The sequence below is a fragment of the Nerophis ophidion genome, linkage group LG17 (assembly GCF_033978795.1).
Source record: "Nerophis ophidion isolate RoL-2023_Sa linkage group LG17, RoL_Noph_v1.0, whole genome shotgun sequence".
NCBI lineage: Eukaryota > Metazoa > Chordata > Actinopteri > Syngnathiformes > Syngnathidae > Nerophis > Nerophis ophidion.
In genome coordinates this window covers 8,444,622-8,470,727 of record NC_084627.1, presented here as the reverse complement: position 1 = coordinate 8,470,727, position 26,106 = coordinate 8,444,622, and the positions used below count along the sequence as shown (strand labels likewise).

At 40.9% G+C, this 26,106-nt stretch overlaps 1 protein-coding gene across 2 annotated transcripts; it reads right to left on the bottom strand.

The window, feature by feature from the left end:
• Positions 1-3,352: 3,352 nt before the first annotated feature.
• On the bottom strand, positions 3,353-24,870 carry pitpnb (phosphatidylinositol transfer protein, beta). Of its 2 annotated transcripts, XM_061876056.1 has the most exons (12): positions 24,742-24,870; positions 21,031-21,061; positions 17,326-17,471; positions 17,137-17,228; positions 14,818-14,825; positions 14,478-14,552; positions 14,190-14,273; positions 9,851-9,928; positions 9,375-9,479; positions 9,185-9,307; positions 8,987-9,071; positions 3,353-4,831 (listed from the first exon to the last, which is right to left on the bottom strand). In XM_061876056.1, exons 1-11 carry the CDS (start codon positions 24,759-24,761, stop codon positions 9,024-9,026), a joined length of 810 nt encoding a protein of 269 aa, XP_061732040.1. In that variant the 5' UTR covers positions 24,762-24,870; the 3' UTR covers positions 3,353-4,831; positions 8,987-9,023. The 2 variants fall into 2 exon arrangements, with proteins under 2 accessions (XP_061732040.1, XP_061732039.1); XM_061876055.1 differs by lacking the exon at positions 8,987-9,071.
• Positions 24,871-26,106: the final 1,236 nt, after the last annotated feature.

Below are 26,106 nucleotides of genomic sequence, written 5' to 3'. Positions count from 1 at the left end.
AGTTTCATGTCTTCCTTTGAGCGATATTTCCCGCATCAACTTTGTTTTAGCAATCAATAATACTTGTTGTTTTTATCTTTCTTTGTGGGGACATTTTTGATTTTCATGTCATGTTCGGATGTACATTGTGGACGCCGTCTTTGTGCCACAGTAAGTCTTTGCTGTCATCCAGCATTCTGTTTTTGTTTACTTTGTAGCCAGTTCAGTTATCATTTTGTTCTGCGTAGCCTTCCCTAAGCTGCAATGCCTTTACTTAATGGCACTCACCTTTTGTTTATTTTTGGTTTAAGCATCAGACACTTTTTTACCTGCACCCTGCCTCCCGCTGTTTCCGACATCAACAAAGCAATTAGCTATTACACGGTTACTCTGCAGAGTTCTAGACAGCACGGAAACTCAAAAACTACACATAATTTGCAGACATACTTACTCGTTTTCAAAAAACATTTTTAACCCAAATAGGTTAAATTAGTCTCCCACAGCACACTAGTGTGCCACGGCACAGTGGTTAAATAAAACACTGAGTTAATGGATAGCCCAGATTCACAAGCATACAAACCAAACAAATACATCCAAATATAATTAAAAAAAACAAAAAACACAAAAAATAAGTGATCAATATAAAGCAAAATGCAAACTCTTACAGCTGTCCATATGATCTTATTGTTCTGTCTTAATATATTTTTTTCAATTGGAACATATTTCTACAATCTTTTATCTCATTGTAAAGAGAATTCCATAGTTTAACCCCCACCACTGATATGCACATTTGTTTTAAAGTTGTCTTTGAACACTGTTTGAAATTACCTTTTCTTCTATGCTCTTCATTTTCACAAGAGATGACAAACATTTTTTATACATTTGCTGCTAATATTTTACTTTTCAATCAATCAATCAATCAATGTTTACTTATATAGCCCTAAATCACTAGTGTCTCAAAGGGCTGCACAAACCACCACAACATCCTCGGTAGGCCCACATAAGGGCAAGGAAAATTCACACCCAGTGGGACATCGGTGACAATAATGACCCAGTGGGACGTCGGTGACAATAATGACTATGAGAACTTTTAGCCTTAAACATAACACATGTCTGTAACTTTACTAGTTCCTGTACTTTCAATACACCAGAATTAATAAATAGCATGTTAGGGTGTTCTAGATCATCTCCTTTATGAATAATCCTCATAGCTATTTTCTGTAGTTAATACAATGCCTTTTTGTTACTTTTATGTGTTCCCCCACACTTCCACACAGTAGATGAATTTTTGACATTGCTTTGTTTATCATCATCATCCCACTTCGTTAAAGCCTGTAACATGCATGAAAACTCTGCATTTTTAAAACCCCAAATGTCCTTTGTTCTGTACATCAGCATCCAAATTACATTGTATTGTCATCTTCCTCTTTATGCCATTTCCTCAAGGTGACAGAAAAACTTTATGCATCATATGATTCTACCAAAACACACATTGTACGTACATCCATCCATCCATTTTCTACTGCTTATTCCCTTTGGGGTCGCTGGTGCCTATCTCAGCTACAATCGGGCAGAAGGCGGTGTACATCATGGACAAGTCGCCACCTCAACGCAAATATATGTACATATATAACATATATTATTATACTTTGTTGATTTACCAAGCAAAATCATGTAGTCCAAAATGTATTGTTGTTCATTGTCATTTCTAATAAACACAAGATTTCAATGCATCACACACGTTATGAGGTTACGGTGCAGTAGTTTGTATGTATACATTTGACCAGCAGGTGGAGTCTTGTGCCCAAGCATGCGTTGAAGCTTCGTATTATTGAACCAATCGGCTCAACGCCTCATGAGCCAGGTACCGAAAGTCAAAGTAACCTTAAAAAGGTCATCAAGTTTGAGTTTTCTTACTGTGGAAGTCATTTAAGGTGTAATAGTTCATACAATTGCATAAGATATAAAAGACAAGCGGTAGGAAATGGATGGATGAATGATGAACTTTTGCTACTCTTCACCTTTGCTTATAAACTGTTACATAATGTTTATATTTTGTTGATGATGTAAGCACACACATTTTAACACTACTACATATAATACTATACATAACTAGCATGAAACAACCCTGGCCAAATTGAGAAATGTCTAATAAAACAAATTAGTGGTTAACAATGGTGGTACAGTTTGGGCTGTTGGATCATTAACTTGGTACTTCTACTTCAGCGGTTAACAATGTCTGTACAGTTTGGGTTGTTGGATCATTAACTTGGTACTTGTCCATGGAATACCAGCAGCACATGTAACATAGCTGCAACAACTCTGGCATGCATGCGGCCGTCATCAAACCACGATGTTATTCAGCCATCCATTCATAGTTAGTTTTGTTATGGCATCTTTGTATTGCCACTGTTAAACTGGGTATTTTAATGGTACCATGAGTCAAAGATGTGCATTGGCATCTTTGCATTCCCACTGCTATCTGGGTTCTGACAAGGTACCGTGAGACAAAGAATTGCATCCAAACCATGTAGCTATTCAGCCTACCATTCTCAGTTACGGTTTTGTTACGACATCTTTGCATTCCAACTATTTGGGTATTTAAACGGTACATGAGTCCAAGACTGGTGAGAATCTTGCAGAACAACAGGGGTGACGGCCCGTTCAACAATGCTCACAGCCTTAATTCAGAATTAGAATCAACCTTTACGGACCAGGTAAGTTTAACACACAAGGAATTTGATTTGGGAGATTTAGTGTAAATAATTGACTACAAATTTAAGCAAGTACCTAAATAAATAATATGATCAAGACAAATAATAGCAAAAAGATGACGTGAACATGAGTATATTCACAGTGAGATTAGTTCCACATAGTTATCTCTGGGAAGAAACCCTTCTTGTGACAGCTTGTTTTGGAGTTTGAACTGTTTGTGACCAGGGTGTGAGGTGGTGCTACCTGCTCATTTCCTGCCACTGTACCAGCTTAAGACCTGGATGGGGGCAAGGTTAACACCAGCAGTCCTACTTGTCTGTCCCGCTTGGTTGCAGAGCCGAACCAGACAGTGATGGAGGTGCACAAGACAGACTGAGCAAGGAAGTGTAGAACATGATCATCAGTACACTACAAACACCTTTCATCGTAATGCAGTCATTTTTTCTTACTTTGATCTTAAGTAGACACAATATTTTACACGTTTGTATTTGTCGTCCAACTTCCATCCATCCATCTGATTTATACCGCTTGTCCCTTACGGGGCGGCAGGGGGTGCTGGAGCCTACTTGTCGGGATGAACAAAACAAACATGATCCTAATAACAGTCTAGTAAACATCCCTACAAGCAAGTACTAAAAACCAACAAGCAGCATCAGAATGATTTCTTCAGTTTAGTTGAAATTTATTAGATTTTATTTTGTGTTCCATTGTCTCTAGACCTTCAGTCACAGCTTGCAAACTGTGAACAGGAAAAAAAAACTAATTGTACATTCACTACTGATACCCCTGAATGTTGTCTTTGTGGCGAGACAAACTCGAGTCCTTACATCTTTCCGAAAAAACAAAGTCGTTTCCTCCAAGCGCTTTTTCATGAGGACAATCAAGAAGGAACCAGTCAATTTGGATGTTGTTGTGTTGTCAAAGCTTCTATTCTTCCCCTCACGGTCATACTCTGACTGGCATCACACACTCACATAAATAGGTCAGGTCCAGTCTGGAGGGCGACCCCCATCATCATCACAATGACTCCGACTTGACTCCAGTCAAGCAGAGTGCTGTGAGACGACGAAACCTTGCAAAGGATTTCCCTTCCAGTCTGATGAAGCAATCAGAGCCACAAAACAAGACAAAGCAGGGAAGCAGCTGAGAAAATATCAGGCATGCTGATCCAAATATTCTTAAAATGTCATTACCGTGAGGTTTGATCAGGTTTCAAAACAAAAGAGGCCCTGCGGTATTTTGACGGCCAAGCGAAGCATGAATGAATGCACACACAAACATGTACTCTTCTCAATGCAATACAGTATAAAACCACCGATGTTAAAAACGCTAGCAGCCCATTCGAGTTCCTACGAGAAAGTACACTTAAAACTCGACACAAACACGGGGAGTAAAACTCAAAAACGTTGCACCCGTTCGCACAGACGCTGCAATTGCTCCTCTTAAAATCCGATTAAAACTAAAATAAAAAAAAAAAAACATGTCACTCTCTTACATCGTTCAAGCGGGTGGCGGTGCTTTAAAAAGGTGCACACCTGCCTCAAGGCGGCCTGCCCGGTCCAAACGCATGCGAGTGAGCGTGTGATGCGTGAGCGCGGCCTCGGTGGTGTGCCAGGCAGAGGCGACGGTGAGGCGGCAGCGTTGGGGGCGGGTCACACTTCCAACAACATAGACAAACACGGACAAGTATAATACAAGGGAGTTCGTAAGAAATGGTCCAACGGCTGCTAAAGTAACCAATTTGTTGGGGACCTAAAAAGCACATTCTTCTAATTAGAATCAATTGAAAGGCTTGTGAGTCATTGCTGACACAGCAGAATCCAAACAAGCCCATCCGATGTCATTTACATGTCAGGCAAATTACATGTGTGCAAAGAGTTGGTTTGTCAGTGTAGATATACCAGCTTGTTGTTGGAGGGGTTCTGTACAGTGGTGGGGTCTCATCCCCCCCTCCACCCCAAAAATGAATCATGTCAGATAGGAAGAGAGGAGGCGACGTCAAGGCCACTGCCTCCTGGGGGTGGTGGTTGTGGGAGTGGGCGTGTCTCCGGTGACATCATCAAGACAGGGTAGGGTTGTTTTTGGCTCACTGCTCATGAGCAGCACTGGTGCCTCGAATGGGACCCGTCTTACGCAGCTGAGTGCAGAGGAAACAGGAAGATAACATTTTAGGCATTAATGACAGGCAAGTGACTGTCTTTGGTGTGACAAGGTGATGAAGATGGAACAAAGCAGCGTGATGTAAGACAAATTACAACGGAGGAGAGAATTCATGCAAAGTTGCAGAAGCATAATACGTGCAAGTGAAGATGAATGAATGCTACTAAAGTGTAATGACATATCAGACCCTCTCCGGATTCACGTGGAGTTGCTCCATCTACTGGGTAGGGTTGTAAGGTATACCGGTACTAGTATAGTATCACTGTATTAAAAACGGCCTTCTTTCATCTCCGTAATATCGCTAAAATTCGCTCCATTTTGTCCACTAAAGACGCCGAGATCATTATCCATGCGTTTGTTACGTCTCGTCTCGATTACTGTAACGTATTATTTTCGGGTCTCCCCATGTCTAGCATTAAAAGATTACAGTTGGTACAAAATGCGGCTGCTAGACTTTTGACAAGAACAAGAAAGTTTGATCACATTACACCTGTACTGGCTCACCTGCACTGGCTTCCTGTGCACTTAAGATGTGACTTTAAGGTTTTACTACTTACGTATAAAATACTACACGGTCTAGCTCCATCCTATCTTGCCGATTGTATTCTACCATATGTCCCGGCAAGAAATCTGCGTTCAAAAGACTCCGGCTTATTAGTGATTCCTAGAGCCCAAAAAAAGTCTGCGGGCTATAGAGCGTTTTCCGTTCGGGCTCCAGTACTCTGGAATGCCCTCCCGGTAACAGTTCAAGATGCTACCTCAGTAGAAGCATTTAAGTCTCACCTTAAAACTCATCTGTGTACTCTAGCCTTTAAATAGACCTCCTTTTTAGACCAGTTGATCTGCCGCTTCTTTTCTTTCTCCTATGTCCCCCCCTCCCTTGTGGAGGGGGTCCGGTCCGATGACCATGGATGAAGTACTGGCTGTCCAGAGTCGAGACCCAGGATGGACCGCTCGTCGGGACCCAGGATGGACCGCTCGCCTGTATCGGTTGGGGACATCTCTACGCTGCTATCCGCTTGAGATGGTTTCCTGTGGACGGGACTCTCGCTGCCGTCTTGGATCCGCTTGAACTGAACTCTCGCGGCTGTGTTGGAGCCACTATGGATTGAACTTTCACAGTATCATGTTAGACCCGCTCGACATCCATTGCTTTCGGTCCCCTAGAGAGGGGGGGTTGCCCACATCTGAGGTCCTCTCCAAGGTTTCTCATAGTCAGCATTGTCACTGGCGTCCCACTGGATGTGAATTCTCCCTGCCCACTGGGTGTGAGTTTTCCTTGCCCTTTTGTGGGTTCTTCCGAGGATGTTGTAGTCGTAATGATTTGTGCAGTCCTTTGAGACATTTGTGATTTGGGGCTATATAAATAAACATTGATTGATTGATTGACTGTATTAATGAATCAAAAACGGTACTATACTCTGAAAAGTGCCGGTTCGCCATATTTTTTTTACGGGCATGACGCCGTGTCATCACAATCACGACATTGCTGGTTTTACAAGCACAGGAGCATGTTTGGCAGCGCACACACTCAGAGTATTATGAGCAGACAGTGTGTGGACAGAAAAGGGAAAATGGACGCATTTTGGTCTAAAAACTAAAGAGAAAGGTGAAGTTATATCATTTAAACACCCTCAGGAAGAGGTGCTTTAAGACATGGCTAGCTAGTTAGCGGCTAACATCCATCCAATTACTTCTAAATCACTAATCCTCGGCTCAATGGCAAAAAATTTAATAAATAAATGGGTTGTACTTGTATAGCGCTTTTCTACCTTCAAGGTACTCAAAGCGCTTTGATACTACTTCCACATTTACCCATTCACACACACATTCACACACTGATGGAGGGAGCTGCCATGCAAGGCGCCAACCAGCACCCATCAGGAGCAAGGGTGAAGTGTCTTGCTCAGGACACAACGGACGTGACGAGGTTGGTACTAGGTGGGATTTGAACCGGGGACCCTCGGGTTGCAGGACGAGGAATAGCTAAACATGTTTCACTACACACCGTAGGAGGATACAATAGCGCACCGGCGTCACAATGTAAACAAAGGGCATGGGTGGATCCACACCTGATATCCACTGTAATGATATCAAGTACAAGAGCGTATCTAGTCGATACTACTATGATTTCATAGAAATTTTTTATCCTCACAAAATATTTTTCTTTAAAAAAAATTAAATCATATTATATTCATCAACTCAGGAAATATGTCCTTGGACACATAAGAACTTGATATATGACCAATGTATGATCCTGTAACTACTTGGTATTGGATTGATACCTGAATGTGTGGTATCATCCAAAATTAATGTAAAATATCAAACAACAGAAGAATAAGTGATTATTACATACACAAGTGTAGGTAGAACATGTTTAAACAGAAAGTATCCAGATATTAACAGTGAATGAAAAAGTGGATTAATAATCAATTTTTACAGTCTGTCCCTCATAATGTTGACAAAAAATAGGTGTATAAATGACACAATGTTACTGAATACGTCAGCAGACTAATTAGGAGCCTTTATTTGTTTACTTACTACTAAAAGAAACAAGTTGTCTAGTACGTTCATTATTTTATTTAAGGACTAAATTTGATTGCAATAAGAAACATGTTTTATGTACCCTAAGATTTTTTTGTTAAAATAAAGCCTATAATACCATTTTTTGTGGTCTCCTTTATTTAGAAAAGTATCGAAGGTGCTAGTAGCAAAATATTGGTATTGAGACCATCATACTACTGGGTATGCTGGGAATAATTGTCGCTTTTGTGGGGGAACTACGACCATACGGGACCACGTTTAGCCGACGTTAAGAGTGGAGGATATGTGAATGGTGGCTCAAATGGCACCAGAAACTTGAAGGGTTCTGGTACAAATCCAGCTTCCTTCATTAGATTCACCAGTGTCACTCTCACTGCTGTGCCAATGTGAATACGACAGTCTACAAATGTAGCTTACCACCATCCAGGTGCAAATGTGGAGTGAATGACTGATGGCGTTCAGTTTATCATCGCTTTATAAATATAATTAACATAAATAAATATAATTAACATAAATACTATTAACATGTTAGAAAAAAGGTGTACACATTTCCTATTTCATTCCACACAGAAATATAGAAAAATACAGGGGAGAGTGGCATTTTGATACATTAAAAACGCTGAGGCTAAAAGCAATCCAATAAGGGTCAATACATGCTAATCTAGTGGTTTATGTTACCAATTAATTTCATCCCGCCTCTTGACAATCAAATCGCTGCCGTTGTGTCCTTGGGCAGGACACTTCACCCTTGCCCCCAGTGAATGAATGATGAATGATAGGTGGTGGTCCGAGGGACCGTAGGCGCAAACTGTCAGCCACGCTTCCGTCAGTCTAACCCAGCGCAGCTGTGACTATGAAAGTAGCTTACCACCACTATGGGTGAATGAATTATGGGTTTTCACTTCTCTGTGAAGCGCATTGAGTGTCTAGAAAAGCGCTATATAAATCTGATCCAGTATTATTATCTCATAAAAAAGTAGAAAAAGAGCGCAGACCTCCGCCAGGCCCTATCTTCCAATAGCAAATCATCCTTAATACAGACAGTGTTCCAGATCAGCCCCAAAAATGTAATCGTTACTTAGCCCATTTCTGACATTTCCTGGAAGTTTGACGAAAATTCGCCCATACATTTACAAATCTACAGCGGATTGAAAGAAAAGGAGTGAACCCTCTTGTTTGTCTCTGTGGAACACTAGCACACATACACAAATATACAATTGTCACGTATCTCGGACGTGTTCTGAAAGTTCATTAAAGTCCGCCCATAACTTTTTAAGTCATTAACTAACAAACTTTTTTGATGGGGGTAACAAATGCACAATTTACACAATATTTTGAGGGCTGACAAAAACAAGCTGCTGGCCTTTAACAACTAAATAGGAGAGTAATCTTTGTTCTGCGCAGTAAACAAGTGTCATGTGGGACATAAACAGGTTGAGAGCGGCACAGTAAACAAGTGTAAGTATCATGTGGGACATAAACAGGTTGAGAGCCTGGAATGATTAGGAAGGAAAAAAACAAATGGCGGTAGCGGCGGCGGAGGAAAGACGGGGCCATGCAGGTCATGGCGTCTCCACGGTTGACTTACTCAGACCGCCTCAAGTGTTTGCCTACAGCGATAGCCTCTACTCGTCTGTCACTGAGGTGCCTCGCACGTCGCCCTTCTGACGCATCTAATGTGACATCCAGGAGTAAAGGGTTAAATCACTCTGAGCCTCCAGAGAAGGTCCACAGCTCTGCTAGCGGCACAGGAGGACAGAGAGGCGAGTCCTTTGGTGTTCTTTACCTCCTCCAGCTCTTTCTGAGTCTCCTCCTCCATCCGCCTGATGTCCTCCATGGTCAGACCCACCCACTTGTCCACCCAGCAGAAGAGCTGGCGATGGAAGTTGGTGAAGATGCGCTTTTCTTGCTGGGGAGGCAAGAATGTGGTCAACCACTGCCTGGTGCGTTGGAGCCGCACACACGTGACGCCTTACCCTGTGGATGAAGTTCTCCACTTTGGTTTGAAGACCCCACCATCGGAACTTGACTGTGACCAGCTTGTATGCACACATGTACGGACAGTCCGTCTTCAGCTCGTTCTGGGGACGACAGAATGTCAGAAAACAGAAAGAAAAAGTTAAAGTAAAGTCAAAGTACCAATGATTGTCACACACAATAGGTGTGGTGAAATTTGTCCTCTGCATTTGACCCATACCCTTGATCACCCCCTGGGAAGTGAGGGGAGCAGTGGGCAGCAACGGTGCCGGGCCCGGGAATCATTTATGGTGATTTAACCCCCAATTCCAACCCTTGATGCTGAGTGCCAAGCAGGGAGGCAATGGGTCCCATTTTTTATAGTCTTTGGTATGACTCTGCCGGGGTTTGAACTCCCAACCTACCGATCTCAGGGCGGACACTAACCACTAGGCCACTGAGTAGGCCTCTATCAGCGCAGCTTGGGTTTGCGTACCTTCCACTCGGGGCCGAGGGGTCCTCTTCCTGTCTTGACTGACTGGAACAGTGTAGGATCTTCTTCCGGTTTGTAGTCCTGAAAGAACAAAACACAGTCCATCCTAAATGGTTATGCATTACGTAAATATTTTAGATTCCCTAAAGATACTGGCAGAGTAGAATTGGAACATTATGGATAACCACAAAGTATTTTATCTGACATCTTAAGAAATGATTTGTGCATTTTGAAGCATAAATGGATTTGAATTAAGTTGAAGTATCTCTAGGCTCGGGCTTCACGGTGGCAGAGGGGTTAGTGCGTCTGCCTCACAATACGAAGTTCCTGCAGTCCTGGGTTCAAATCCAGGCTCGGGATCTTTCTGTGTGGAGTTTGCATGTTCTCCCCGTGAATGCGTGGGTTCCCTCCGGGTACTCTGGCTTCCTCCCACTTCCAAAGACATGCACCTGGGGATAGGTTGATTGGCAACACTAAATTGGCCCTAGTGTGTGAATGTGAGTGTGAATGTTGTCTGTCTATCTGTGTTGGCCCTGCGATGAGGTGGCGACTTGTCCAGGGTGTACCCCGCCTTCCGCCCGATTGTAGCTGAGATAGGCGCCAGCGCCCCCCGCGACCCCAAAAGGGAATAAGCGGTAGGAAATGGATGGATGGATGGATATCTCTAGGCTCTTGTTGAGAGTGAAAATGGTATGACATCTAAATGTGAGACTTGATTTCTTAATGCAAAGTGCAGAGTTTCCACTACATGTTGTTGATCATTGTGATGGTAAAAGTCACCACACCTTAAAAAATAGGGCTATTTTTACATGAAAACAAATAAAAGTAATATAAAAAGTCACACAAAGTCAGACACTCTTTTTAATCTTTTTTTCCTGAACACCATTTTGATTGATTGATTGATACTTTTATTAGTATATTGCACAGTACAGTACATATTCCGTACAATTGACCACTAAATGGTAACACCCGAATAAGTTTTTCAACTTGTTTAAGTCGGGGTCCACGTTAATCAATTCATGGTAAAGACACATGAACATAAACATTGACACCAGCAGGTCATTACTGCAGGGATAGATACACATAGCCTATTATTTGTGCACTACTGATTAGTGATGCACCGAAAATTCGGCTGACAGGAGACTCTGCTAGACGTTCCCTCTCTAAGCTGCCACCTTATCGTGGTAGAGGAGTTTGCATGTCCCAATGATCCTTGGAGCTATGTAATCCCATGCCCCCTGGTAGGGTTTCCCAAGACAAACAGATCCTAGGTGAGGGAATAGACAAAGAGCAGCTCGAAGACCTCTATAAAGAAAATAAATAAAGGACGCAGATTTTCCTTGCCCGGACGCGGGACACCGGGGCCCCCCTCTGGAGCCAGCAGAGATAACATCTGTAGCGATGATAAAAAAAAAAAAGGGTGCCAGGTTCGTCTCAAGTGTTCTAAGCCAAAACAGACTCACGCACGACGAACTGTGCCCAAAGAAAGCACCTGCTGCACATTCAGTTACTTGACAAGATACCATCACCCGGAAAAGATGAAATCGGCGAAGCAAAACCTCAACTTGTAAGGTGTTTGTATTGTCATAAGTTAAAATGTGAATTAACTTTTCTGAGAAACTGTTTTTTTTAATCCAATAAACTTTCCACAGAAGGGGACACAAGTTCTCTGAAAGTAAAAGTTGAGCGCTACAGTGGACTTTCCCGCACAATTCTTTGCACTTAAAAATTGTTGTTTATACCAATAAATGGGTCAAGTACAGAGAATAATTTCGCCACACCTAGTGTGTGTGTGTGTGACAATCTTTGGTACTTTAAAGACCTACTGAAAGCCACTACTACCCACCATGCAATCTGATAGTTTATATATCAATGATGAAATCTTAACATTGCAACACATGCCAATACGGCCGGTTTAGTTTACTAAATTGTAATTTTAAATTTCGCGCGGAAGTATCATGCTAAAACGTTGCGGTATGATGATGCGTGCGTGTGTGTGTGTGTGTGTGTGTGTCAGCAATCGTCACACACACGTCAACCAATAAGAATTTGGCGGGGGAGGGTCATGGCAGAAGTGCATTGGGGGTCATGGAATGCTAACTGCTATATGCTACTGCCTTAGCTATTAAAATGGATCATTTCATCGTTGGCGATAACTTATAAAAACTGAGAAGGGCTGAACAAAGATTGGACCGAAAAGAAAATCATGTACTGCAGATTAAAAAATGGACGTAGTGAAATATGCAGCAGAAAACGACAAGAGGAAGGGGCGTATACCTTTGGATTTGGTAGAGTTGTTTAGAAGCGACATTGAGGAAGAAGAATTCATGGGATTTATCGATTAGGAGTGACAGATTGTTTGGTAAATGTATAGCATGTTCTATATGTTATAGTTATTTGAATGACTCTTACCATAATATGTTAGGTTAACATAGCAGGCACATTCTCAGTTGGTTATTTATGTCTCATATAACTTACACTTATTCAGCCTCTTGTTCACTATTCTTTATCCATCCATCCATCATCCTACACTCATCCGAGGTCGGGTCGCGGGGGCAGCAGCTTAAGCAGGGAAGCCCAGACTTCCCTCTCCCCAGCCACTTCGTCAAGCTCCTCCCGGGGGATCCCGAGGCGTTCCCAGGCCAGCCGGGAGACATAGTCTTCCCAACGTGTCCTGGGTCTTCCCCGTGGCCTCCTACCGGTTGGACGTGCCCTAAACACCTCCCTAGAGAGGCGTTCGGGTGGCCTCCTGACCAGATGCCCAAGCCACCTCATCTGGCTCCTCTCCATGTGGAGGAGCAGCGGCTTTACTTTGAGTTCCTCCCGGATGGCAGAGCTTCTCACCCTATCTCTAAGGGAGAGACCCGCCACAAGGCGGAGGAAACTCATTTCGGCCGCTTGTACCCGTGATCGTATCCTTTCGGTCATGACCCAAAGCTCATGACCAGAGGTGAGGATGGGAACGTAGATCGACCGGTAGATTGAGAGCTTTGCCTTCCGGCTCAGCTCCTTCTTCACCACAACGGATCGATACAACGTCCGCATTACTGAAGACGCCACACCGATCCGCCTGTCGATCTCACAATCCACTCTTCCCCCACTCGTGAACAAGACTCCTAGGTACTTGAACTCCTCCACTTTTTTATTTATTTTAAGTTGCCTTTCAAATGTCTATTCTTGGTGTTGTATTTTATCAAATAAATTTCCCCCAAAATTGCGACTTATACTCCAGTGTGACGTATATATGTTTTTTTTCCTTCTTTGTTATGCATTTTTGGCTGGTGCGACGTATACTCCGGAGCGATTTATAATCCGAAAAATACGGTAAATTATCCTAAACCTTCCTGTCGCTTCATTTTACAAACGATGACAGTATTTTTTTTTTTTTTTACATAAACCACAATAATATTGTACTGTGGCCTTAATAGCGTGATAATTTTGCACCGGGAGATTTTGATATCGTTCAAACCAAAATAGGAAAGAAAAGCTGGATTTGCGTGATAGGGCCAATGTAAAGAAGACCACGCCCCCACAGATATATTGGCAATCTGGTAGAAACCCTGAAGTGTCTTTAGCAAGCAAACACATGACTGTAAATTCAAATGGGATATGATTACTGTAGCATGCAAACCCTAGAGTTACTGTATGACCTGAACATCAACTGCCCTGACCCCTCAATCCAATCAACTCTAAACCAAACTGTCCCCATGAAGGTTCACTTCCTGCATCACTCTTACTTTGAAGGAGTCCATCAGTGTCATTGCTGCTAATTACCAAACAAGGCACTATCAACTTTGTTTTTTCCAAAGTTTGCAGATTCAAAGAAGAAAGGAGAGTATAATAGTGTATTCTTACACCGCACTAAAGCGCATTGCGGTGCTGTTTTAATCTGACAGGTCAGTGGGGGTGGGGGAAGCAGCAGATGGACCTTCAGCTTAAGGCCGAACCTTCTTGTTGATCCAATTAAATCATTATCGCACAGAAGCTCAGGTGAGAAACTGCGGCTCTGGGAGAAGTGGGAGTCACTGACCATGATGCTGCATTCTAGCATTCAAACAAACTTGATGTGAGGCTTGAGGTGCCAGTGGTCTACGGTAAGCAAGCTTCGAAGGTTTTAGTTTAAAGACGTCTCTTCTGGAGAAGTGACCGTGGAGGTTTCTGCGAGTCAGTCTCGCTGCGCTCGCACGCCACCGGCAGAGTGCGTCTCTAAAGTCACCCAAGAGACAAATGAGTGCATCTGAAGCGTCACGTGACGTTCACGATGACTGCAAAAGTTGCAGGCATGCCATAGACATCCAGCAAGCTCGTAAACAAAAGAGTTTGGAACCTTTTAAAGACTCACCCCTGGCGACACTTCGTCTTTGTTTGCGATATCTATGGGAACCACCTCCACACTCCTCCACGTAGGCTCATCCAAGTCGTGCACCTGCATGCAAGAGGCGTACATCCAGGAGACAGTTAGGGGATTTATTTGGATATTAAGGAGCGCCGTGATGTCAAAGTGAGAGTTTGTCATGGCGAATTCAAACAAAACAGCCAAGCAGCGGCCATTAAAGAGGCTTTTGTGATGAATTATGGGAGATGGAGCATCCAGTGTTTCTGTGCTGACTCGGGGAATTGTCACACTTACGTTTTCTACTGTTCCCATATCAGGCTTGTGCCACGTCTCGATCTTAATCATGAAGTCCTCTTTCATGTATTCATTCTGAGGAGCAGGAGAGGAGTACAGATGAGTTATTACTCACAAACCAGCACTGACAGTGGCAGCTGATCTCAGCCAAGTGACTTAGCGAGCGCACCGCACCATGAATGGAGGCCCCGCGCTTAGCACTAAATCCAATAAACTAATCAAGATGTTTAGATAGCAACCGTTATGCAACGTGCGCTTAGCGAGCCTGCGCCAACACTTGTCAGGAGACAGATGGCGCTATCATGAACATGGGTGTTGAAAAGAGAAGATAGACACTCACCGTCACAACTGCAGCAGGCAGGAGGAAAGCAAACATAAGAGAAAATGAATTAGTCTCAATTGAAAGAAAAAACACATTCTTTATATATTGTATTACCAGTAAGGATGGAAATATCGTGCAGGCTTGGGCCGATAAATTTGGCTGGATGATATATTGTCCCACAAATTATTGCCAGCATATTTTGAGACCAAATTAAGCACTAATAAAATCATAATATATGATAACAATGCATGTTTTCTTAACAATTATAAGTGGAAGGTCAATATTTTTTAATTACCCTAATTAAGTAAACAAACAATAAAAATACAATTTAACGTGAATCTCTATTAGCAAAAAACTTGCACTTTATAAATATTAAATAACTAAGTGCGTTTTTTTCTTCAATTAGAAAAATTGGGTTGTGTGGTTTGCTTTGTTTTTGTTTATTCTTTTAACTAATTTGGCACACTTGGTCATTCGTCTGTGTTGATTTTTGCATTCATCTTTTTTCTTCCGCCACGGTGCTTCTCACTAGCAAGGCTCTGTCGGCGCATCGTGTGTGCGTGTAAGGCAGCGGTCACGCCTCTGCCCACCGAGACAAAGATTGTGGATGATTGACAAGAGGATTCACTCCGTCCATTTCATTTTGCTATAGAACAAACATGCTCAGTTTCTGAGAGCGATGCACAGCATGAACACTCTTGTACCCTGCTTGAAAGCAAGAGACAAATTTGTAGATGACGGCAAAGTTACCAAATTTATTTTCATTAGTCGTTTGATTAATTGATTTATTATCGGCCAAGGCCTATCCCGTACTTCTTCATACCATTAGGGATGGGTAACGTTCACATTAGAACCGCCGTGCCAACTGTACCAGTTTTCGGTACTTTTGTGTGCATTAATATTGTTTTTGATACTAAAGTTTCATTTTTAATTTCAAATTTTAAAAATGAGCTGATTGTGAAAACTGCCTGGTCTAGTCTTTTGCTGTGCACTAAAAAGTGTTAACACTGTCAGTATTGTACTTATTATACACCAGCTGTTTATTTGTAACATGAATCTTGTTTGTGGTTTTAATTAACAAATTTGGAGGTGTTGATATCGCCATGTAAAATTGTTAATGCTAATCAGTAGCACATCATTTGCAAAGCCAATGTATGCGGGTGCATTTTTTGAAAAAGTGGAGCATTGCTTTACTTTTGTTGGAGTGTTTTTTGAGTCAATTACTCTGTTGGCATTGAAAACTGCAAAATTACCCAGATGTAGATTCGCTAAGTCCGCTTTCAGTGTTGCTGGAGTGATCACCAAGTGCCAAAGTGAGGCATGACATCCCACGCAACCCAGGTAACATAATATGGCACCGTTGGATTTTACGTAATTCTTTCCACGGTGGACCGGCGAGATTTGCTAGGTGACAAAATAAGTACCAGTTTCAGTATCCATCCCTGAATGCGATATTTGGCTCACGATAACAACATCTCAAAAAGGCGTGGCTAAAAGTAAAATACATTTTTAAAATTTCTTTGTTTATATTTTGCAATATAAACAGCTATGGTATAAAAACAAGGCCATTGTTTTAGTGCAAAATAAATGTAAACATTGACATTAAACAATCTAATGTCTCTCAAGTCGATCAAATTTAATTAGTAGATGCAGCATTTGAACACAAAAATCCACTTTTCTCGTAGCTCAAGGCATCACAAGGTGGCGGTGCAGGTTTGTGGAGTGTGAGTTTATGACAAACTTATTACACAATGCAAACTTCTTATCCAGCTGTGTCCCAACCAATGATTAAACCCAGAGTGAGAGAATACTTTTAAATAATGCTGGTGCAGCTTTAATTAGAACTGCACCCCCCTTTGTACGCCTTTGTTTCTTCACACCAAAAGCAAAATGAATGTGCCTCAGAGGATGCCGTAGTGTTGTTGTTTAAAGGCCTCACCAGACTGAGTGCTGTGTGTGTTGTGATCCAAAACGGCTGACGCAACAGTCCCCGTCTTTATCAACATTATACAACGTACCAAAGTGTAAAACACAACAGTTTATAGCAGGGGGAAAAACTCTATATATGGCAGAGCATAGGGATGTAACGATAAACAGTATAATAATAATAAACCCTACAATATAAAAAGTCATGACAATAAACAAATGCATTGAAATGAGAAGGTGTGTCCAAACTTTTGGCCTGTACTGTATATTTGAGAAAAATACAGTGAGAAAACTTTGGAGTTTAACCACCGCCATGCCTGCCAGCACTCCTGATGAGAGCTCAGATTAGCGAGCGTCGTGGAATAAATAAACCGTGTGTGTTGGCAGAAGTTAGAGTGCAGGACAACTCACTGGTGCGACAGTAGGGGTAGGCATTCCACGCCTTTTCGTGAAAAACTAACGCTCCCTCTGGTGCGATCATCTTCACGTATCCTGGGACTTTACTGTCGGGGCCAACAAGAAAGGTTTTGTGAGCATAAACCCTCCAATAACAATTCAGGGCGTTTAGCGGTGTCAAAAGGTCAAAGTAAAGAGACTCGCCTCTTTAAGTGGTAGATTTTATGTGTGTACTGTCCCTTCTCGCCATCCTTCTCATAGGGTTCGTTCTTCAGCACCTCGATGCCTTCGCCACCGCCCGTCTCGTTCTTGCTGGCCTCGGCCACCGAGTACAGCTGGCCCACTTGATACTGGCAGGAAGACAATCCAGACACAATCAACAAGGTTCATCCCTAAACGCTCCAAAAGACCCAGGAATTGATGGTGTGAATGTGAACTACACAGAATAGGGGTGTCCAAAGTGCGGCCCGCCCGCAGCTCACTTTTTTGCAGAACATGTCGTATTTAAAAAATACTATCAGAAAACCAAAACAAACTGTGGAATAAAAGAGCAAACAGGTGCAATTTAATGAGTTGCAATCGACTAATAACTTTAAAACTGTCATTGCTCAAAAAATAAATAAATAATTGAGAACATTGTGAATTATTGACGTATTTCAGACTCCATTTATTTCACTTCAAACATTTCACTTTGAAACATTTTTGGGGGGAAATATTGCATATTTTGTGTTTGCAGTATAAATAAAACAAGGTTGTCTTTGAGAAAAAGGGCATAAAACATAAGAAAAAAAATAACATTTGTTCATTTGATTTTGACATCTACAGTCCAAAAACATAAGTAAACACACCTCAAATGTTCTTTTTTTTCTAATTGACGGATAGATTTGAAGTCGATCTAGAGATTTAAGCGTTGAAAGTAAAACATTACTATATTGATGTATTTTCTCATTTTGAACACTTTTATGAGTGGAGCCCTTTAGGATACCCATGATCTTTGGTCTGATTAAATTGTCAATGCTAAAAAAAAAAAAAGACAGTTAAGAATTATTTACCCATTTAAGGCTCTAATTACTTCACAACAAATATTCCATGCCATAAAACAGGGTTTTTATTTTACACAAAAGGGCATAAACATAGGAAAATTGTAACTTTATCTTAACGGATAGCTCTGTAGTTGATCCATAGATTTTTAAGCATTGAAACTATATAAAATAACATATACCTTATTTTTAACAGTTTAATGACTAAGACCATTTTGGGTCCCTGGGAGCTTTAACGAGGGTTACAATATATATTGTATTGACTTTGAACATGAAAAATATCAAAATATCCCCTGAATGCTTTAATTTTTCAGTGTCCGGCCCTCAGTGGAAAACATTTGGACACCACTGATGTAGACAGATACTTGGCCATGTGATCACTGAATTTACACAAAGTGTTAAAAATGAAGGAAATGTTGACTTATACCAAAGCTTGGCAGATATTTTGACTCGGGGGCCACATTGAGAAAAAAATGTGTCTGGGGGGCCAATATGTATGTGTGTATAAATGATACATACACATTTAGCTGTAAAGTACAGTATGTGTGTTTGGGTCCTTTTTTTCCTGGAACACTTAATACCAAATGTCACAATGTCTGATAGAGTTCTAAAAACGTTATGACCGACCACCTCCAAAAAAACGGGATGGAATTTTACAGCAGTTTACTGAATGGGACACCTAAAATGTAGATTAAAATAAAGAAAGGGGGATTTGCGATATTAACTATGAAAAATAAAGCCCTGAAATATAAAAACATACAAACATTGCTCCTCCATAGACATCTTTTACGATCAAGCAAAACACAACAAAAATGTAACAAACAGCAAAATATGAATGCAAAGTGTAATAAACACCTACAATATGATATATTATCACTTTTATGTAGAAATTTGTTGTAAAAATGTGCTTCCACATCTGTTCCTGACACGTGATTGGGGCTGGCTGCTCTACAAACAAACGCTGGTCTGAGCTGCTGTGACGTAGATTACCGTAATAACTGTGTAACACTCAAAAGCACAGAAATTGAAACAACCATTGAAATACTTTTTATAGTTCAAGACTTACAGTCATTTAAAAACAGCACTGCACAACATAATGGCGGCTACAATTTTGATGTTAGTCTAAAAAAATAATGTACAACGTCCAGTGGGCCGGCTTGAAAATCTTAATGGGCCGCATGTGGCCTGCGGGCCGTATTTTGTCCAGGTCAGACTTATACCCTCCTTTGCAGGTACAACAGCTTTCTATAGACTGTATCTTTGTTCTGTGGGATTTATTTTAAAGTCACAAAACTGATAAAGCTCTTGTTTTTGCCACAATATTCCACCCGTTTGTGCTCTTACGCTGCCAATACAAGCTCAATGGGGTAAATAGAGCTCGTTAGGTTACATCACTTCAGTCCATTTATCTTGACTCAGCATGTGATTTCTTCACGAAGGGGGCGTCAGGGAGTAAAAATGTGTAATCATCATGTTCAGTATTACTCATTGCTGCTTTTAGGACAGCTGGGATGTGGGAAATATTACTAGCATGGCCTGAAAGTGTTCCAGTCAAACATGAAGAAAAGCAGACTTCCTAGTTTCCTGGAATGTTACAACTGCTACACCGGAGGTCGCAACCCGCGGCTTTAGAGCCGCATTTTACGCCGCCTTAGTGGCTCCCGGAACTTCTTTTAGGGATGTGTGAAAATGTAAAAAGATGAAGACATTTTTTTTAAATATATTTTCTGTAGGAGATCAAACATGACACAAACCTTGCTAATTTTTACAAATCCCACTGTTTGTATTAAACATACATCACTGAAGAGTATTTGGTAAGCAACATTTTGTCCTACTAATTTCAGCGATCCTTGAACTCATCGTAGTTTGTTTACATGTACAACTTACTTCAACGCTGCCACAGAAGAACGTGTTTTTTGCCACTTTTCTTCATCTCATTTTGTCCACCAAATGTTTTATGCAGTGCGTGAATGCACAAAGGTGAGCTTTGAACTTTCACAGTATCATGTTAGACCCGCTCGACATCCATTGCTTTCCTCCTCTCCAAGGTTCTCATAGTCATCATTGTCACCGACGTCCCACTGGGTGTGAGTTTTCCTTGCCCTTATGTGGGCCTACTGAGGATGTCGTAGTGGTTTGTGTTGTGGTTTGTGCAGCCCTTTGAGACATTAGTGATCAATCAATATAAGTAAACATTGATTGATATGTGGTCAATCCATGACTGCAAGCTAATCTATGCTAACATGCTATTTAGGCTAGATATATGTACACATTGCATCATTATGCCTTGTTTGTAGCTATATTTGAGCTCATTTCATTTCCTTTGTGTTTTAATTTGGTATGTGCATGTCTCATGACACATTATCTGTATCTAATATTGGCTGCATTTCTCATAGTTGTTTGTGTGCCATGTTGTTCAAGACCACAGCAAACATTACCCAGCTTGCAAAGATTGTAATAAATCCATTAGAAGAAGAGAGCCAGCTGTTTCCTTTAGCTTGGACACACACATCTATACCTTTAGCCATTATGAGCCAGTAATTTCCAGAAGTTATCTGATCCTGTGAGAAGCCTCCATTTTACTAATGATTTCCAATGTTACAAAAATGCGTGTAATAAAAATTAAAATACAACATTTCTGTCGACAAAGGTTTGCATCAGCCTTTGCTAGCAGACCAATATAGTTACCGGTAATATAGACACTAACATCCTGTGGTGCCTTCATTATAACACTTAGATAAGGCTTTACATTTTTTTGTGTAATTTTGGTCAATTCCGGCTCTTTCAACATCTTGGATTGCTGACCACTGGGCTATGCCAACAATCGTCAAATAGAGAAAGACTTTTAATGCTTTGGTAAAGTACTAACCTCTTCAACTGAAATGGGCAACACCACGCGGCTAGAGTAGAAAAACAAGAGGGGAGGGGGATACACAAGATGAGAAAATGCTTTTGAGTTTGACGGTGATTGATTACATTGATTGCTTCATTGAAATAAGTTTGGCTGGGGCCAAGAGAAAACAGTCTCTACATTTGACTTGTCACAATCACACACATACAAGAAGGGAACAGCAATCACAACAACAAAAGCTAAACATTCTTAAAAAAAAATAAAAAAATAAAAATAAAAGTCCATCGCTCATATTTATTACATTGTTACATACGTCTGTACACATGCAAACAAGCTTCTTAAACTTGGAAAAACTTTATTTATCCACAAGGGAAATTGTTTCACAAAGTAGCTCAGTTCCAAAGGATATATATTGCGAATATTAACAATTTTTTTTTTTTACATAAGTCATAGCAAGTACAGTCTCCGGCATGTAACTTTGAACACTTGCGTTGTCCTTATATATAACTGCCGTGCTAACCGTTGGTGTTCTTCACATCCCAATTAACAGCGGGTATTATTCACATCCCAATTAAAGAGTTGAGTTGGGTTTAATCGGAACATGCAAGCATACAACATGATACATCACAAATTCCAGTTTCTCTTTTCAACATGTTCGGAAAGGAGTAGGAAGAAGCAGAGCTTATTTAATCCGACCCCTTTTCTTTAACATAACAGTTGTTAAAACTTTTGTTCACTTCCTGTTCTCAATTTATTCACAATATACTCCATAAGTAATCACAATAAAAAAATTAAAAATAAATAAATAATACTCGGTGAGGTAAGCTACATTTCATATGGTAAGATGAGTAAGATTATTTTGAATGAAATAAATTCAGAATGTTTATCATGGTTCTTCTTCTTTGTAAACACTTTATAAGTTTGAAGAGTTTCTTGAAGGGGATCATATTAGTACATTGTTTGATTGCTCTGCTTAATCCATTCTATAATTTAATTCCACATACAAATATACTGAAGGTGTTCAGTGTTGTACTTGTGTACAAATGTTTTAAATCAAAACATTTTCTCTTAAGATTTTATTACTCTTTTTTTGGGAAGACTTGTTGTATATTCTTGGCTAGCAGGCTATAGTTTGCTTTGTGTATTAATTTAGCTGTTTGCAAATTCACTATGTCGTGGAATTTCAGTATTTTTGATTCAATAAACAAAAGGGTTTGCATGTTCTCTATATCCAACATTATCAGAATCAGAATCTATGTATTTATGTATTATTCTAACTCAGTGTTTTTCAAACTTTTTGTGAGCCAAGGCACATGTTTTGCGTTGAAAAAAATGCGGCGTCACACCACCAGCAGAAATCGTTAAAAAACAAAACTCAGTTGACAGTAAAAAGTTGTCACAATTGTTGAATATGACTTTAGCACATAACCAAGCATGCATCAATATAGCTCTTGTCTCAAAGTAGGTGTACTGTCACATCACACCCTGACTTCTTTTGCTGTTTTCCTGTGTGTAGTGTTTTAGTTCTTGTCTTGCGCTCCTATTTTGGTGGATTTTTCTCCCCTTTTTTGGTATTTTCCTGTAGCAGTTTCTTGTCTTCTTTTGAGCGATATTTACTGCATCTACTTTGTTTTAGCAATCAAGAATATTTCAGTTTTTTTAATCGTTCTTTGTGGGGACATTGTTGATTGTCATGTCACGTTCGAATCTACACTGTCTTTGCTCCAGAGTAAGTCTTTGCTGTCGTCCAGCATTCTGTTTTTGTTTACTTTGTAGCCAGTTCAGTTTTGTTCTGCATGGCCTTTCCTAAGCAGTGGTTCTCAACCGTTTTTCAGTGATGTACCCCCTGTGAACCTTTTTTAATTCAAGTACCCCCTTATAAGAGCAAAGTATTTTTGGTTGGAAAAAGAGATAAAGAAGTAAAATACAGCACTATGTAATCAGTTTCTGATTTATTAAATTGTATAATAGTGCAAAATATTGCTCATTTGTAGTGGTCTTTTTTGAACTATTTGGGAAAAAAAAGATGTAAAAATAACAAAAAACTTGTTGAAAAATAAACAAGTGATTCAATTATAAATAAAGATTTCTACACATAGAAGTAATCATCAACTTAAAGTGCCCTCTTTGGGGATTGTAATAGAGATCCATCTGGATTCATCAACTTCATTCTAAACATTTCTTCACAAAAAAAGATGTCCACAAAAAATCTAGTTGTCAACACTGAATATTACATTGTTGTATTTCTTTTAACAGTTTATGAACTTACATTCATATTTTGTTGAAGTATTATTCAATAAATATATTTATAAAGGATATTTGATTTGTTGCTTTTTTTTTAGAATGTTTTAAAAAAAATCTCACGTACCCCTTGGCATACCTTCAAGTACCCCTAGGGGTACACGTACCCCCATTTGAGAACTACTGATGTAGTGCCTGTGCTGTGTAGAGCTTGGCAGGGTCATCTTGTTATACTCCATATCAGTAGGTGGCAGCAGGTAGTTCATTGCTTTGCAGAAGTCTGAACGCGTCGAGGATGGTTTGTCATGATTCCAATATGCAGAGCAAAGCGGGAGACAGCGTGCAGGTAAAAAGGTATGTAACGCTTAAACCAACAATTTACAGAAGGCAAGTCCCGCTAGGAAAATGCACTGAAGCATCGTGATGGCTATGTAAAACAGAACTGGCTACAAAGTCAACAAAAACAGAATGCTGGACGACAGCAAAAACTTACAGCGAGTGGCGTAAAGATGGCGTTCACACATCCGTACATGACATGACAATCAATGTCTCCACAAAGAAGGATCGCGCACGCACAACTTAAATAGTCTTGTTTGGGAAAACAAATCAGTTGCGGAGAATAGCACTCAAAGGAGGGCGTGAAGCTGCTATTGGAGAACGCCAACAAAACAGGAAAGGTCACCAAAATAACAGCGCAAGACAGGAACTAAAGCACTACACACAGGAAACAACAACAAACTCAAAATAAGGCACGACAACCTGGTGGAGTTTCATTTTTTAAACATTTTCTGCTGGTGGTGTGCCTCCATATTTTTGTTATGAGAAAATGTGCACTAGATAACGGCACATTTGTAGGATTATTGATTTGCAAAAAAATATTTTTGGGATCAATTAGGTAAAGTTGCTTAATTTCCCACGGCACAGTGGTTGAGAATCACTGGGTTAAGAAGCACTGCTCTAAGGCTTTGGTCTCTCGTCCTGAACTTTGTGTTTGTTGACAACATTGTCGGCTATTGTTCAAAAGTCTGCATGGAGATAGAAGTGTCCTATTAGCTGCTAAATGCTAACTTAGCCTGCTAGCGTTACGGCTAAATCCGACGGAACCTTAATCTGTCACTCTAAGCTTAACATTACGGCACTTTGTGGCTATAACAGGATGCTGGCTGGCGAGCTACACCCAAGGGGGGAAGACTTCCAAGGAGCAGTGTTGGTTAAATCCACTAAATGTGATATGTGTCTTTTTGGAGACTATTCATTAGGAGGCTAATTATCCACCCTGCTAGCTAGCTAGCTCCCACTAAGACCGGCGTCCCGTTATACACCCGCCGCTAAAGATGTCCTTTAGAGGGCTACGAACAGCCAAATGTGTCCGGCGACTCTGGTTAAAAAACGCCACGTCGTTCCAACCTGGTAATGACCCGTCAAGTGGGTACAAATACGGCGTGAAAAGCGCCAAAAAGATGATTTAAAGGAACACGTCAGACTCACTATTCCTTGATGAGCACCATCTTCGTCCGCCGGTCTGCGCCTGCGCAATGTGGGCCGACACCACAGTGCACCGTTAACAAGTTGGACACGCCCTCCTGGCCGAGTCTGATTGGCTGACGGCATCGATCAATCACGGCCGCTTCCTTGAGGAGTCAATCATTAACTTGGAAGCGGACAGTGGTCTCAATTATTTATGAGCATTTTACTAACTATAAATCAATGTTGAAATGCACTCGGTAAATAAAGACCACACATGAATATCGGAAATAAAGATGGGCTTAAGGCTTTTTGAAGGGAGCCGTTCCCTTTTAAAGATACCGTATTTCCTTGAATTGCCGCCGGGGCGCTAATTAATTTAAAACCTCTTCTCACCCCTGCGCTTACCAAAGGCATGCGGTAAAAGTAAGCACGCGCTAATTATTGTAAAACCTCTTCTCACTCCGGCACTTACCAAAGGCATGCAGTAAAAATTTGAGTGTGATGTAAGAATACATCATGAAAAGCACATTTAATAAAAAAAAACTTTATTATGGTCTTACCTTTACCTTTACAGCTCCTTATGATCAAAAGCATTGATAACTTGTTTATAGAAGTCTTCCTTATCTTTCTTCAGTTTTAAAAGTCTCTCTGTCTCGATGGAGATCTTCCTTTATTACCTCCCCCAGCACATGTCACGTCACTCATTTCACTTCTTCTGCAGCCGAGTAGTCGCAAGAAGGATCACTAGCGCCCTCTACCACCAGGAGGCGTGAGTCATTTAATGACTCATATTTGACACACTACGGTATTGTGATGGTCTCAAGCCGTCGTCTTGCGGGTTCCCAGGACCACCAAGGAAGGACATGGCTTGAGCAGTTTGACTTTGTTTATTTTTCAATACAACCTAAGTCCAGGTCGCTCTTCCGCTCCTCCTCTCCACTCGCTCGCCGTCTCCTCGCCGCCATCTTGGGCCGGGCTCCAGCGTGCCCTGCCTGTCTGTCGGACCGTCGGCTCCACCTCTCCACGGGTATATTAATAAAAACATAGCTGCTTACTGTTCTTTTTAGCATACTGGTATTCAATAGCTTGGAACTTAAATCCTACTGAATAGCTCTTAATCTTCTTCCCTTTATGCCATTTCAAATTACCGGTATTGAAATCAGCCTCCTCCATTTTGAAAATGATGACAGGGGAAGTGTCACTCGTGACGTGACGAGTTTGACCCGGCAGTAATTCAAGGCAGGCAATTCAAGGAAATACGGTACTTTATTATAGTTATTTTTAAATGAAACAACCACCAGTATCATTTATAGTGATTGTTCGGTTTGTACTTAATTAAAGTTTGCACTTGTTTTTTTGTGTGTTTTTTGTTTGTTTTCATTATAA

Coding starts and splice junctions, on each gene's coding strand:
- pitpnb (XM_061876055.1), bottom strand. CDS start 24,761: ATGGTGCTCATCAAGGAATA. Junction 9,929..14,189: donor AAGACGAAGTGTCGCCAGGG/GTGAGTCTTTAA, acceptor TTGTTCTTTCAG/GACTACAAACCGGAAGAAGA. Junction 4,832..9,184: donor CTCAGAAAGAGCTGGAGGAG/GTAAAGAACACC, acceptor CTCTGCACTCAG/CTGCGTAAGACGGGTCCCAT.